The 16,233-nt window shown below is 36.4% G+C and overlaps 1 protein-coding gene across 1 annotated transcript; it reads right to left on the reverse strand.

Annotated features, from left to right (window-relative positions):
* Positions 1-3,548: 3,548 nt before the first annotated feature.
* Positions 3,549-15,170, reverse strand: NOL11 (nucleolar protein 11). The gene is made up of 17 exons (XM_019474239.1): positions 15,047-15,170; positions 14,107-14,163; positions 13,361-13,506; positions 12,997-13,054; positions 12,292-12,430; positions 11,700-11,897; positions 10,910-10,986; positions 10,043-10,166; positions 9,264-9,367; positions 8,903-8,980; positions 7,931-8,115; positions 7,549-7,674; positions 6,409-6,630; positions 5,771-5,849; positions 4,574-4,666; positions 4,160-4,267; positions 3,549-3,847 (listed from the first exon to the last, which is right to left on the reverse strand). The coding sequence occupies exons 4-17, from the start codon at positions 13,036-13,038 to the stop codon at positions 3,734-3,736; spliced, it is 1,689 nt and encodes a 562-aa protein (XP_019329784.1). The 5' UTR covers positions 13,039-13,054; positions 13,361-13,506; positions 14,107-14,163; positions 15,047-15,170; the 3' UTR covers positions 3,549-3,733.
* Between the last annotated feature and the right edge of the window lie 1,063 nt (positions 15,171-16,233).

Consider the following 16,233-nt stretch of genomic DNA (forward strand, 5'->3'; position numbering starts at 1 on the left):
TAGTCATTTTTGAAGTGCCTTTTGTTCATTAACTTGTTGCTCAGGCTGAGAACTTCATTAAACCCACAAACCTGCTGCGGTGTCAAGCATGCAACAATGTCACAATGGCACCAGGCAGCAGGGTTTAGCCCAATTTGCACTTATACCCAGCTTTTTATCTGCATCTCTTTTATATTCAGTTGCACTCTTTTATATTCAGTGGTGCAGCTGCACAGGCTCAGAGACATGTTCTAGACACAGTACGATACAGACACAGCAAGTAGACAACACTGCCTAACCCCATTTACACCTTTTACTCAATTTGTATTCTGAATCTTTCAAAGTTACCTTTAGATTGCAAAAATTAGCCTGACATAAGCAACCTCTTACAAGGTTGCAAAGGATTGTGGTAACTCTAAACACATGAATACACAGATACATGTTTTGAGGTAGGTTATTTCACTATCTCCCTTTGTGATCTTGGAAAAAACACCTGTGAATTCTACCATCTATACATTGAGAATCTAGTGTATCTACTGCACTAATATTCACACAGCCTATAGCATTATGAGAGCATTAACATCTCTAAAATACTGTGGATTTTGTGTACCTGTAGTAGATCAAAGGCACTAAGAATCATTTGCTTTTGAATATCATGAACCAGAATACCTTGTCTCTTAATCCCATCTCTTATTTAAGATTTATCAGTTGTTGATGTGGAAGCGCTTACTGAATAGGACATAAAGAACTTTAATTTTATAGGTGGAGAAATGGATGCATAGAGGTATGTTAACTTTCAGTCGACTCTAAGTTAGTCCCTTCCAACACACAGCTTAGCTCAGTACAGAGAAATCAACCATAACCCCTTAACCTACTCGTGTACCCATGTCCGCTTCCAAGAACAAAACGTATCTCCATCAGGACCATGAAGTCCCTATTTTGAGTCTGCTGGTATAGTTAAATGAGCATATTTATAAGTGAATTGAATACAGCAGGAAGAGGAATTTTAGGTAGGAGGCCCTACACTGCCTCCATACTCAAGACAGATGGACAGAAAGGCTCCTTTCAAAAGGCACTTAGGAAAAGATGAATAGCCTAGTTGTTCCAAGCTGTTGTCTGGATGGGTTCCTTTCTCCAAGGGTAAGGGAAAGAACTTAAGAACCTACAGCTGGATGGCGTTATTAACAAGTGAGCATATGCTCTTGCTTAAATTATTGAGCTGCTTTTGTCCAGTCTTTCCCTCCAAATCATTTCATAACATGTATTAGGCATTGAATTTAAGTATTCAGCTCTAGAATCAGTTACATGTACATTTATAAGACACCAAGGTGTTGCTGAGTAATGTTAGACTACAGCTCAGCTGTAGACTAAATAAAGTCAGCCTTAGGAAGCAAGGGCTTACATGACTTTGCTAGTGTAATTCAATATATTACCATTTTATTTAGTATGATGAAAAACAAAAAGTATATCAATATACTGATATGCTGAATTATATTAATACTCAATCACACTATTAGTAAAAATAAGATGTTAAAAACTTATTTGCTATTCGGAACATGTATTGATTTAGGTCTCTTCTCTGAAGGGTTCTGTCCCCAACCATCCATTTTATACTAGACTTCAAGAAATCAGCATTATGTTTTATCTGTCCCATTTTCCCCTATCCCAGATGAGCTTTCATTTAGATGAATATTCAGTCCCACAAGTAGCTTATAACAAGTCAGTTTTAAGTGAACACCTAATCAGAAGTACAATTCAATAGATGCTTATACCTGTAATAACTTCAACAAGTGTTGCTTTCATAGAGCTTTAAAAAAAAGTTATGAACTAAAGAGTCAAAACAAATCTAAAGATACACTTTGAAATACTAGAAATTCAAGCTGCATAGAACAAGCAGTATAGATAAGGTTAACTTAAGTTGAGGTGTTCACTCTTTGAAAAATTACTTGGAGAAAACAGACACTGATGTAGGTAAGAATGTTCTTATTTTAAATTGGAGATGAGTTTCCTTGTTCAGAAAATTAAAAGCAACTACTGCCAGTGCCAGGAAGTACCCCTCTATACGATTCTTCAGCTGCCCATTGTAGTGGTTTTTTAAATTTTACTTTTACATTCATTTGGTATTGACCTCCGATAACAGTGTATACAATAGAACATGTCAACTTCCAAAGAGCTGTGTGCTGCTGTTTCAAAGTTATACAGCCAAAGTCCAAGTAAGTTACACACCTAGCACTGCAGTCATAATAATCTTGCGTTCTAGCTCTAGCCAGAGAAAGGAAGAAAATGCTGTTGTTCATTCTCAGGCACGTTTAACCTGGCAAAGGTTAAGGAGCCTTTTATTCAAACAATGATTTCCAACATTCTGCTCCAAATCAAACTGGATGTCTCTTCTGTGTCCAGTGACATATGTGTAAGTCAGCACTATCAGAGAAAAATCACTATCCAAGAAGAGAAGTTATTTTCAGCTAGATTGGAGCAAAGAACTAACTTAACAGGCAAGACACCATTCTTGCTCTGAGCTGTGCTGACAGTTATCAGTTGCATGGTCAGCTTAAAGACATGTCAAACTCACTGCAAAGTCCACAGCATTAAATTTTACCTGAATGCTATTTTTATGCTCCTCTCCCCTTCCTCCAAAGCTTCAAGTGTACATAGGCAAGATTTCAGGAGATGAGTATTTAAAAAGCAGAAACTATCTTGGATGTAATCTTTCAACATCAGAAAGCTTCAGAAATTTCTAAAGCAGAAGTCTTAAGTACAGCTAATTATGCTGAAATCCAGTAACTCCATCCTGCTCTAGAGGAGCAGTCTCTCTGCTTGAGGAAACAGTCATCTTCAGCTGATGGCAACCTCTGAGATAAAGATTGTAACAAGACATGCTATTAAATAATTGCACTTTGCCTCTTCATTTGAGGAAGGAGTCTAGTTCCTGCTGTATACCTCTTCCTTCTCCCTACCTGTAGGAAGCTTCTGGATGCAGGTGGTCTTATCAGATATGATATGCATCAAAACAGCTTTAGATTATTGTAATTCAAGATGTTAACTACTAACTGCCACACAACACCCTCCCTTTTTTAAAAGCAGCATAAGAGGACCTGGTTGGACTGGAAAGGAAAGCATGAAAGGGTATACTACCAAATTGTGATACCATGACACATAGGAGAGAGGAAGCAGCGTGAGTTAGGTAACAACCCTATGCCTGCACTTAAGCTCCCTTCCCTGTCTGTAAGTTACATTTACAGTCTGTAAATGTCAAAGGCATCTTTGGACAAAGTAAAAACAACTTAAAAATAGAAAAATCAAAAGAAGCAAACTCAACTGAGTTCATCTATAGTTCATAACCTGAGTGGAGATAAGAGTACTCTGAAGAATCTAATTAAAGACTTCAACTATTAAGTAAAAAAGAAGCAAGTAGAATAAAACTGTCAATTCATTTGATGAAACATCTGTTGCAGCCTTACTGCAAATATCCTACTAATTCTTTGCCAAGAATCATGTGGCATTTTAGGATGTTCTTATGACTGCATATCAAAATTATACATGAAAATACAAGCAAGCATCCAGCTTCTCATCCAGTCAGAAAGAGAGCTTTTAATACACGAGTTTCAAACTTACAACTCCCATGTAGCTACAGAGTAACCGTGCTCCTCCTATGTAGAAAACAACTTTTCACATCCCCAATATGGAGTGCTAATACATCCTTGTCGTAAAAGGAATCAATAAAAAATAATTCTGTTAATAATTCATTTCAAATTCAAATAAGTTCCAGCACTTCAATAGAATATGTATGAGGGTCTTTCTGGTGGTTGAGTCTTTGTAATTCTCGCAAACTTCCTTCAATCTTGTTTAGTTCAGAGTAAAATCGTACCTAAAAACAAGAAAACACAGACATTTACCGTAAAGTGAATTTTAATTCTTTTCATTCATCGTTATACTGTCAAACTAGCTGTGGTTCTGCACAATTTCAGATATTTAAACCAAACAAATATAGCAGCTTTTGAAATCAAAATGAAAAAGAAAGGCAACTGCCATTTCATGCTCAGGAAGGAGCATACAGAGGAGAACAGACATTATTTGATTTACTATATAATTTTTTGTTGTCTGTCCCCGCCCTGCCCTTAACACCCATTTTCTAAATCCATACTGAAATGAAATCATTATCCCAGAAGATGGAACTTACTTGGGCTCTCACAAACTTATGCAGGTTTGAAAGTAACTGTTTTGCTTCTGGTAGCATCACCATAACTGTGAAGTGAGCATCAAGTAATAGGCACATCCAATCCATAATCTGAAGACAAACAAGAAAAGTATGCTTACACTTTATGATATGCAAATGACACGGATTTTGCTTTAAAAGCTGAACTCTGGAACATTAACTTCTAATGCGAAATGCGTGGTTTCCTATTTTCAGGCAGTGTATTTATTTTCCGATAGTAAAAAGTGTTGCGTTACATCTGACTTCATACAGGTTATATTAATAGACAATACTTTATAGAATGAATGTAGATGTCAGTTGATTTTAGATATTCACTGCTGACTAAGTTACACACCACAGAAACCAAAGGAAGTGCAACTCTTAGAACTGGCTTCTCACCTGATTTATAGTTGGAGAGCGTATTCCGGGAAGAGTGGTATTAATCTTTTCACTGCATTTCACATACAGGTAGTATAAATACCTGAGAAACAGCTAAGAGTAGAAAAGTCAGAATATTTTTAAAGGACAAACATTTAATAGACCAACGAGTTCTGTCCTGCACACAGTAATAATCCTAAGGATTTTTTTTTTTTTTAAAAGCAACATAAATGCCTGTATACTATGCATCTAAAATAAGTTTTATGGTTCTCCTACACCATCTGTAGCTAGATGTTTGAAAACTCTCACTAAGCAATACTGAGTGTAAAGTTACATTCAGGGGTAATCATTGTTCCAGTAATTGTGTCAGTGCAAACTGATTCAGACACAGACTTTTCTAGTAACTTTGCTAAAACTGTATCAACATTAAAAATTTTAGTCCCAGTTTCACTTTCAGTAGCCAACAGTAAGTTGCTAACGGTCAGAATCAGGTCAACATCATCTTGTGCTGAGCACATCAAAGGTTTCTTTCTCTCTCCAGAAAAAGAATTCAAGGAGATGGGTCAGTGCTAAGATCAGCTTTGTTCTCATGTGTGGGTTTTTTTGAATCACTGTAAAGCCACATATATGCTCAGGTACTATGGTACGTGCAGTTCTTGAAATTTTATTTCAGGTTTTGAGGAACAGGGGAGATGGTTTGTTTGTTTGGGTTTTTTTGGTTTTGGTTCTGTTTTTTTACACTGAGAGGATGAGAGATTGAATATTTGCGTTTGATTTGTATTACATTTGGCATTTTACATAGCGTACAGTTTTTTTCTCATATTTTCTAAACTTCTGTTTCTGATGGAACTGACTAAATTAGCATGTCTTGCTCCTTTCTTAAAAAGCATCCAAATCAAGAAAAGGTACTATACTTGCTAACAAAATATGAACAACATTTTCCAAGTAGACTGAGTCATAAAGAGGGTTTCTTACATCTTCTAAAATAAGCAAGGACTACAAAAATTAATGAAAGTTTCACATGTATGTAGAAAAACGTTACATTAGTTAACATTAAATCTTATTAGGCATCTTAATTTCATTTTCATGCATTAGTTTGTGATTCAGACTCCAGTAAGAGTGGCAAGTTTCTGATATACAATTGAAAAAAACTCTCTTCCCTTTCCCTCTCCCCAAAATAATACGGGTTTTTAAACTTTTTAATTTTAACATACTTACAACAGCTTGCTGAGCTGGAAGGTTTTTCAGATGAGGCAAAAGAAATGTTTCACTGTAAGCCGAATGGAGAACAGCATTTCTGTGTAGCACTATTAAGGAAATAAAATTGCAGGAAAAAATACCAGTTTCTACAAACTGAACTCAATTCTAATGCAAATATTTCTCTAGGTTCAACTACAAACTGAAGTGAATTCTAATGCAAATATTTCTCTAGGTTCTTTGAGAGAGGTCCTATTTAAGCTTTTCAAATCTCCCTTATTTCTATCATGAAATATGTATAACAACTGAAATACCACAATACAGTTATAGCTTGAACAGTTCTGTTTACTGCAAGTATGTAATTGGCTAATGTGTTTCAACAGGCAAACATCAAAATCACTGATGCTATTTTCTCTTGAATAGACAAAGTTTTCTTACACTTTTGCAATAATATAAGTTTAAATTGGTGTAGATGCTTTCTAATAGTTAATTGTTTTACTTATATTCTAAACAATTTTTCTACTGAGTAGGAAGTTCTCTTACCAGAACTTCTCAGAAATTTTCAACAATAACAGAAGATGTCTTTTAGTAATACTAAATATAAACATTCACATTACATGTAATGCACTGACTTTCCTTCATTAAAACATAGAAGATACAATAATGCTGCCTTCTGTGGTCCAACGGGGCAGAATTCACCGTCAGCTGTCAGATGGGTTTCCTTTGTGATTTTAGTATCCCAGATGTCTTGCTCCCGCTCTGCATTGAAACCATTTTCTACAATTTCAGTCTTAACTTCTTTATTGTTGAATTCAATATCAATGTAACAAATTACAGATTCTAGATTCACATCTATTCTTTGAAGATAGGCTTCACTAATGCTGTAGAAGAAAATTCCAGACATTTAATACTTTTAATTATTAGCTTTAAAAATCAGCAATGCCATCAACCCAATAGTAGTACACACTACGAACTCTTTGGAGCTTACTATAAAAGTAAAAACATATACTAAAAATAGAACCTTGCAGAATGAATAAAGGCCATAAGAGAACAGTTAATATTTTGTAATTATTAACCTTGAACAATACATGTCCTGCTCTTTTATTCCAACAATGTAAGTTACTATATTATTAGACATTCCGTCATGGGCTGATTTAAAGGTTATACCCCATTCATGACTGTTGTATTCTGACATTAGTGGGACTGCTTCAACCCATAAGACAGTTATGATTTTCCTAATATTTAGTAATAAGTATTTGACAATTCTAAGGTATGAAATTAATAAGATTTGATGTTTCTAATAAAAAAAGAACCTTTTTTGCTCTGGAAGCCCAGAGGAAGAGTTACAACAGTCTTTTCTTTTGGTTACAGTGCCTACCTAAAACTTCATCCTTTTTGGGATATGAAAACCATTTTTGTCATGAACTTACAAGAGTTGATCTTTTTTTGTGGGCTTCTTACCCCAGGTAAGTTCCCAATTAAGTCTGTTGCACAGTAAACAGATAGCTGTAACAACATATATAGAAGGATGCGAGTGCCATTCAAGCCAGCAGTGTTACCAAAAGGCATGTTTATTTAATTACCATTTACAGAGTTCTTAGAATTAACATACGCAACAGACATCTTGTAAGAAGTTTGTCAGTCTGCAAGACTGCAACATACACCGTACTCAGAATTAAGAATTTCATGCACAGTATTAATTGCTCATCTATAAAATTAAAGCCATTCTTGGCAACGCACAGCTTTTTATTAAGGGGCTTGGTTTAGTGAAGAAGAAGAAAAGAATGATTCCAACTTACCTTAAAAATACTTTCAAGCAGGCGTAAGTAATTTCTTCAGGAATATCTGGAAACCGTTGTAAGCAGATTTGTAAGAGATGCACATCTTTTTTCTCCAAAGCAACAGCCATTAAATCTGGACATAAACTGTAAGAGTATGAAAAGAATAGGCTGCATAGTTCATACCCACTGAGAACTACACTGACAACTAATGCAGATGTATTAATCTTGTTTTACACAAAAATCCATCTGGGAAGTGTCAGCTTCATCAGAAAATAAGCATAAGCACCTTCGATAATAAATTCTGATAATTCAAGACTGCTTTATAAAGAATTGGGTTTCTACTTTTTTTTTTTATTTTTAAAGACAATTCCTTACAATTAATAAAATGCAGAATCATCACCTGTAAGACAAGTCTCGGGTTTGGACTATCTGTAGCAGGAAATTTCGAGGGTAGTACTTCGGATTTGTTTTACATCTGTTTATAAGGGCAGTTATTACACATCCAATGGTGGCTTGGAAATCCGGCATCTGTGCTTTTGACATCAATTGTCTCAATTCTTCTTCAAATACAGTTGTAGGAGCATCCTGAAAATGACAAATACTGTGCAACTCAGAAGTACAAGGCATAGGTTTGAGAACTGTACTGTTACTAATTAGACCAAGTAGAAACCAACTTATTTTGGAATTCAAGCTAAAAAAATTTACAAAAAACCCCTCACCACTCTGCGTTTTGGTAGAGTCTCTCAATCATGAAAGCCAAATGAGGGTAATTACTCACTCTGAACTCAGGTAAGCAGTATCTTTCAATAATTGCTCGGGGATTATTTGCCTGTTACTTCAGTAACGCTACCAAGATGTCCAGCCACAGCTGAGCTGTAGGTATGTTCACACAGGAAGGGATGCAACTTAGAAGTATCACAACACTTCCAGCAAGTTTTAGACAGGAGCTAAACAGCTTATTGCTATATTTGCAGTGGCATTCCTAGCATTCTGACTTTCTAGATCCAAAACGTGTCCAACAAAATTAAAACCATAAATAAGAATCTGAAAAAAGCTTAAAAAAAAGCAGAGTTCAGGTGAAATATCCTCCCACCTTATTTACTGTAAGAGAAGATTTTCATTAAAAATGAACACATTTGTGTAAGTTTTCAGAACTCCTATTTTAATACACACTCCTATGACAAAACCTTAATTTCACCATGTCCAAATACTATTCTAGCACAGTAATAGTAATATCCTCCAACTCACCTGTTTAAGGCAGCTTCGTCAACTTGATATGTGCAAGAGGACATGGAAAAAGACAATAGCTTAAGACAACTAGAATATTCTGAGAGTGCTTAAAACACTACTTTAGGATATTCGGTTTACTTACTTTTAGATTTAGTAGGAGCTGCCCAACTGATACGGTATCTGGCTGTACTTTAGCAACAGCATTCCTTTTTGATCTTAACTAGTACAAAGAAAAACAAAAAGTTATTATTCAGCTCCAAAAGGATAGTATATTTTTAACGATTTAAATCAAGATTAACTAGGAACTTCATGTGTCAACTTGCTGCACAGATTACAATTAGTAACTGGGTAGTCCAATTCCAGAAACAGTGTTAGAAACAATGAGTGACAAACACAAAGTGAAATTTCCTCCTGCTACAAGCACCTGAAAGTAAAAGTACCAGCATGGGGAAGAGACAAGAGAAACAAAACAAAAGCCTCACGTGCTCCTAATGCTAACTTACAGTCATTTTGGACTCAGATTTTAGAGCTACAGACTGCTGTGACTGAAAGGAAACCACCAGCTCTTCATCTCCAAGGGTATTCCAGTTTACAAATGAAGACACATCTGTGAACACAAAAATGAAACTATATGAAGGTAACACTTAAAGCACATTTATTAAAGTATGAATATTACATCAACTTCTTATACTAATAGGTATTTTCTAAAGTATAATCCAAGTCGTTTTCTGCCAAGAAAGTTTTCAGTTTTATCTCAGCAGCTGGTAATTTTATAACCCTTTTTGCATACTGTTTTTCCATTTAGCCTCTGGGAGGAAAGGAAAGAAGCTATTACGCAATTTATTGTCAGCATTACTTGCAACAACATTTTACCAATGCATCGCTAAATTAAAGACAATATGCCAGTACAATTTTAAACTAAAGTTTACAAACTAAGGTTTGACATTGCCCGATCTAATCACAGACTCTTTGAAAACAATTTATAGGAGACAGCACTTCATTTTGTTTTCAGTATTCATAGCTAGCATTCCAGTAATTTCAGTAATTCCCGTATTTGAATGACAACCCAGTTTAAGTGAAGCCACAATAAATTCAGACATTTGCATGCTTTGGTGTTCGCAGCAACAGTAAATTTAACAGCTAGGAACAGAATACAGTGTTAGGTTACTTCAAGCTGTTTAGATTCAATTGATTTTATAGGACTGTATTAAAATAATTTTTATACAATTTCAGAAGTTTTCCTTTTAAGAGATCTTTTCACTGTAATTATAAAAATTCTTACCAGGGGTTTGACTGTCCTTGAGCTTTCCCACAGCAGCTGCCAAGGATGACGTTTCACACTTGTACATAATTACTGTTAGCACTTTCCCATGAGTAAAAAAAAATTTTTCCTCATAACACCACAACTACAAAATATTAAATCATATCGTTAATGAGGAGATGAGCAGAGAAGCGTGTTCCTGCACAAGCTGATGTTTAACTCCTTACTACAAAATTCAACTAAAAGTCAGCAATCAGATTAAATTATTTTTGGTAGGTTTAACGCTTGTTAGCAGACCTTCATTAACTGCTGATTTTAAATACAGAAATAAGAAGCCTTCTGTTGAGTATTTTCCAGGGATGTCTTAAAGGACAGCGGCTGCTCTGAGGCATTAAGTCCACTAGATAATTTTATTTTTTAAATTCCCTCCTGTGCAATTTTATGACAAAAACAGTCAGCCCTTCTATTTCACTAGTGCATTTATTACTTAGGTGTCAGTTTACTTATCATTAATTGACACCTGAACATCTTGAAACGCTATTTAGGGAGATGCAGGGATCATTTAGGCAGTCAATTGCAACTTGTCTGAACAGAATAGATACTGGCTGGGTTTTCTGTTTAATTAGCTATTTCATTCTCACCAAATAATCAAGACTATCAGAAGTGAGAAGATACTGAATTATCAAAGAAATTGCCGTAAGCCACCATTCTGCCGCTAAATGTTCTGACAAAAATTGCTCATCAACGGGTCAGTATCAATTTTGTTTCAGCAGTTGGCATTCACTGCTCTTCCAGACAGAAGTAGAACTCTGAAGCCCACCAGTCTCTTCTCTGCTATCATGCCAAATGCGCAAAGCTTATGGATCACAAATTAAAGATAGAGCTTACTTGTCCACTGGTTCCCAGGGGCAGTTCCTTTGAAGTTTGCAGTGTCTGAAATTTTGTATTCCATATTGTTAGGCACTCTAGGGAAAATAAGATAGATGTTGCAAACCCAAAATGCAACATAACTGCTACATTTGCCTCTGCTACTTTCAGTTAGAAACACTTGAGGAAATAGAAATAACTGTTTCAAAATAGCTCAGTTAGTAATGTATTCAACATTAGGAATTAAGTCGTTCTGGTTAGATCTCAAGAAAAATATCTAAAGATGAGTTAGCTTTCCAGTGAAGAGCTTTAAACAAGAAGCTGTGGCAAGAGGGACAGCAGCCAGTGTGGCTTCCAGTCAGGAAGAACATTTTGTCATAAAATGCTATGTTCAGTGACTTAAATTTCCGTGATCTCACACTTCAGAAGTTTAGGCATAAAACTGAGGTGTTTGTTTCACTGATTTTAGACACTGATTTCTTAGAGGACATTAGGTCTGTTTCCTTTTACAAGTGTCCAAGTCCTGCTTTTAATTCCCCTCCATCCATGAGTTCTCTTGCTGCGTCTTCTCAACTGTTTCACAAACAGCATGAAAGCAAATACTGAAATGCAACAGTGAGTATAGTTCTGCAACCCACTATGCAGTTTACTGGTAAGGGTTATCTTCCGGCTAGCGCTCTGAACAGCACAGCTCAGCTACGTACTAGTTTCAAGAGCCAACTAACATTTTATTTGCACTATATCCTGCTTAGTGCTTTGCCTAAGGAAATTTTTAGACCTTACGACATCTTAATCTGATTTTTCAAGTTACCTTTGGGTTCTTCACCAGATGCAGCTAGACTTCCTAATACTGCGATGTGGTCTTTATCAAGAACAGCGAAAGAAGTTCCTTTTAGAACACTTCCAGATACCGAAAGGTTTAGTAGTAGTGACTTGGACAAAATTTGCTCTTCCTCTTCAGTATTTTGCTGCAGAGGTATCAGAACCTTGTACACAGCATCATTGGAATCTGTCAAAGAAAAGCGATGACACTTTTATCATCTGTTACTGCGGAAAAACTATTTGATACGATATGGCAAGAGGACATCCAAAGAGAACAAAACCCAGTGACTGCTGAAAGAAGAAATAATACAGGATATTTAAAGGACACGTTATGGTGCCAAGCAGCAAAATAAAAGTATAGCTAGCATGAGATCTGCAAGGTACAAATCATAACATTTAGGAACAGTCGGCCTTTGCAGCCATTAAAATATCAAGATTTAATTACTGCTTCTATCACTAGCCGTTTTAGAAAGTTTAAAGAGCTAAAAATATTAAACAGTAATTCACAAATACCAACATTTTATGTCCTTCCATACAATTCCTTGCTTTATTATCACATGCCATTAGAAAATATAACTTACACAAACACAGAAGTGTGATCATTTGATTTTTTATGTATGCCGTGAAACTCAGTGGCTTAGATAATTCCTGTTGTTCAAGCTTATATTTGTGTAGGCTATTCATCTTAAGTTTCTGTACGTAGACAAAAAAATCCCCATCCTAAACCAAAAAAGAAAATAAAGCTTTCCTTTAATTTACACAAAGAAGAGATAACAGAAATTCAGATATTAGTACTCCTTAACTTTGGATGTTAAGCAAAATTAGGAATTTGTGTTTTCTATAGGACATACAGCCTAATTCAGAAAAGTTTGCAGACTCAAGCACATAAAGAAAATTCTAATTTGATGCAACAAATGGATTCACAGGAAGAAGTATTTGAATAAAGATAGATTCATGTATAATTCTTTTTTTTAAAAACATAAATCCTATTAAATAAGTCTTTCACAACGAGCAAGTATTTGAGGGCAATGAAGAGTCACACAATTGTCTACTGTAATCTTAATTGTTCTCTGAAGTTCTAAGAGCCAGGCTCCTCAGCCCTGAAAGCAACACAACGTCAATTTAACTCTTGTATCAGAAACAATACTTATATAGCATATTGACTAAATCAGGATAATGATTTCACTAAAAGCTCTTAAAATCCAATGGAACAGGCAATGGATTTTAGAAAAAGCACTTAGATTTGCTGCTATGGAAGTTTTTTTTAAAAAAAGTATTCAACTCACTTTCTCAGTAGCGAAAATTAAGACAGGTTGTTGACCTTCCATAAAAGCTTCACTCCACCTAAAACCAGAAAGCTGTATGAACATCTTCTAAATTCTAGGACTATACTTAAAGTCATACCACTATTCCTTAGGCAGCATCCAACCTACTTAGCCAGCCTTTTTTTTTTTTTTTTTTTTTTTTTTTTTTACAGTATCTGTGTAAATAATTCAAGATTTTAAAAACAACATGTTGGAAAAAACCACCCAACCCCAAGTTCTCGGTCTTCAGATTTCTCCCCTACCCCCTCAAAAAAGGGAACAACTTTCATCACCATCATCAATTCCTCTGAGCAAGAAGCAAGCTTCATAAAATTGTATCACTTACTTGATGACTTCGTCTGAGATAATGTTTTCAATTTCTTGTTGTGGAGCTTCCAAAAGGACATCTAAAGTTCGAACGCCACCTCCTTTGAATAGTACCACTGGCCCTCCATTGGATAGTGAATGTATTCTGTATACATCTGCTGAAAGCTATATAGAAAAAACATTTTCTATGTTCTCCAGTACATTACCTTGAAAGCCAAGTGTTTTATCCGTGATTTTTTTTAACTTCTTTCAATAAACAAGTCATAGAAGAATGATGAACCTGTAAGATTCCTAATAATGTAGGCCTAGTAGCTGCCGATTTTCTGAAATGCTATGGGTAACGCAAATCACTACCCAACAAAAAGCCAGGAAAGCGTCCCAATGAGCATCACATTTCTGAATCACATCAGAAAAAACAAAATTGAGGGTAAGGAGTTCAAACAACTGGTATACAGCATAACACAAAGTGTTAACACATCCACCAGCAGAACAGAAAAATCTGTATTTGAACATAATTCACCATCTTTAAAGGAAGTCCTCTGAAACTTTGGACTTGGGATACGAATCATTTTAAGAGTAATACTCTGATGATCAAGTCTCTCAGTCCGAGTGGATTCCTTGCAATATTCCAGAACATCGTGAAATGCAAGTTAAGACAATGGTCAACTAAAATGTAATATTACTAGTACTATGCAAACTAGCATCTCTTCCCTCCACCAGGATTCAAAACATTAACATAAAAGTGAACGCATGTAAGAGACTTACCGTTGCTTTAAAAACTTTGTCCAAGTTAATATCTTTGTTCTTCCATATTCTTAAAACCTTTAAGAGAAGTATCATTTTTTTAAGCACAGTAAAATGGTAATATATAGGCTTCTCATCACACAGAATACTAGCAATTGCACGTCACTGAGACACAGGAGGAAAAGACAGAGGAAGTATTCACGGTAACCTTAGTGGAGAATGACTATGGGGAAGTTTGCATGGGAAGAAGCTGAAGCAGAGACAACAGGAATACAAACCAAGCTCAGAAATCTTGAATTGGAAAGAAAGGACAGGAAAGAGTAAGATTAAGGAAAAAGATACAGCTGAATTCTAAATGAAAGTAGATTAAAGCGATGGAGACAGATTAAGATACAGATGACCTGATCTGGAAGAGAACGTTTCAAGGAGAACCATAAAAGGTCAGGAAAGATATTTCATCAACAACAATAAAAAAAAGCCAAAGGTGCAGCACGTGCTGAGCAAACGCTACACGTACACAAACAGGAAACATTTAACTGTAAAATATGAGCAGAAAAATAAGGATGCAGGTATGAACTATTTTAACCATTTCAGTACAATAATCATGCAGTTCTAAATGTCAACCAGCCTGCAACAAGAGAATTAACTTATCCTTAGAGAAGGTATGCATGAGGTGTTCTTCACTGAGAACGCTTCAGTTTTTAAAAGGCCACTACATAACTGGTGCTCAGCACAGACGGTCTTCATGTCACTAAGAAAAGAACACACTGTGCAGCCGTAGAACTGCACATCCCTGTCCTCTCAAAGAGCAGAGACGACCTGAACTGCACGAGGGTGCCGAGAGCTCCGTGCGTCTACATTTAGCCAGAAATCTAGCACCGCCGATTTCTTCCCTATCTACATTCACTCAGAAGACTCACTACACCCTTTTTTTCCTTTAGGAAAAGATAAAGGATCTCACCTTGTCATCGTGAACAGCTATATATTCATGAGTTTCAAAGTTGCATACAACTGGACATGTGATAATCTGCCCATGTTTAACCGACCAACAACCTAGTGGCTTCTGATCTGAAACCTACAAGAGTCAGAAGAAAGACATTGTAGTTAAAATATAACGTGGTATGCTTTGGGGATTTTTCTCATGACAGAAAGGAAGTGCAAGGTAGCCACATCTGATTTGAGTGAGAATACTAAAATGTGGAAACTTCTATACTCAGAACTTCTGCTCGAGCATTCCTGTTCCTGACTTTAATACTAAAAATTTCAGAGTAACATGAGAGAACCCTAAGTTAATTAAAAATTATTTCTTTTTGCATAAGAAATAACTTTGACCTGTAATAGTCGGATGGGCTTACGCCATGAAGCACAGGTATGATACATGGCTTTTCCAAAGTGAAGGTATTACTTTCAATCACTAGTGTAAGTTACTTTTACTCACTAACACAATCATGCACAGAACCACGCGCATTTGGTGGTCTCATATTGAGACCAAGAGCAATGAATTTTACTGTCTAAACTCACGTTACGTACAGTTTACGTCTGGCTGCTCTGAGGGTACTCAACCCCCTCTCCTCAGTCTAGGTCTACGTTGGGCATATTTACCAACATATTTACGTTCTCGCCTGTGGTCTCAGCAGTGGGACTAAACAACCCAAAGGAGGTTGTATCAGGAATCCACTAAGACACAATCCCTAGCCCCATGAATATGAAAGCCAATTTAAAAATATAAACCCAAGTATTTTCCTAAGGTTTCTTATTATGGTCTACTAAAATATATGCATACATTAAAAAATACCAGAAAATACTTTTAGTTTCAAGTGCTGCAAACTAAACCTCTCCTCCTCCAGCCAACAGAAAGGCAGCTGACACAAAAGGGACAGCCGGACAAAACGCTCGTGTCACCCTGGCTACCGTAAGGAAACGTTACGTACCCTGCAGCGTCGGGATGGAAGCGTTTCTTGGAACGGGGCACGGAGAGAGGGAAAATCAGCAAAAGGAGAAACACGCAAGCAACCGCCTAAGCCGACACCCGCTCCACCGGCAGACAGGCCGGGGGACAGCGGAAGAGCGCAGGTGAGCAGGGCCGGGCCGGGCCGGACGCCCCGCTGCCCGGAGCCGGGGCCGTCCCGAAGGCGCCCGGGCGGCGGC

The sequence above is a fragment of the Aptenodytes forsteri genome, unplaced genomic scaffold (assembly GCF_000699145.1).
Source record: "Aptenodytes forsteri isolate BGI_AS27 unplaced genomic scaffold, ASM69914v1 Scaffold153, whole genome shotgun sequence".
Classification (NCBI taxonomy): domain Eukaryota; kingdom Metazoa; phylum Chordata; class Aves; order Sphenisciformes; family Spheniscidae; genus Aptenodytes; species Aptenodytes forsteri.

Excerpts from the sequence above, each read along its gene's own strand:
- NOL11 (XM_019474239.1), bottom strand. The coding sequence starts at position 13,038 with ATGGAAGGTCAACAACCTGTCTTAATTTTCGCTACTGAGAAA. Across the intron at positions 10,167-10,909 it reads CCCTGGGAACCAGTGGACAA|TTGTGGTGTTATGAGGAAAA; the intron begins GTAAGCTCTATC and ends AATATTTTGTAG. Across the intron at positions 5,850-6,408 it reads CCACAGAAGGCAGCATTATT|AAATGCTGTTCTCCATTCGG; the intron begins GTATCTTCTATG and ends AGTGCTACACAG.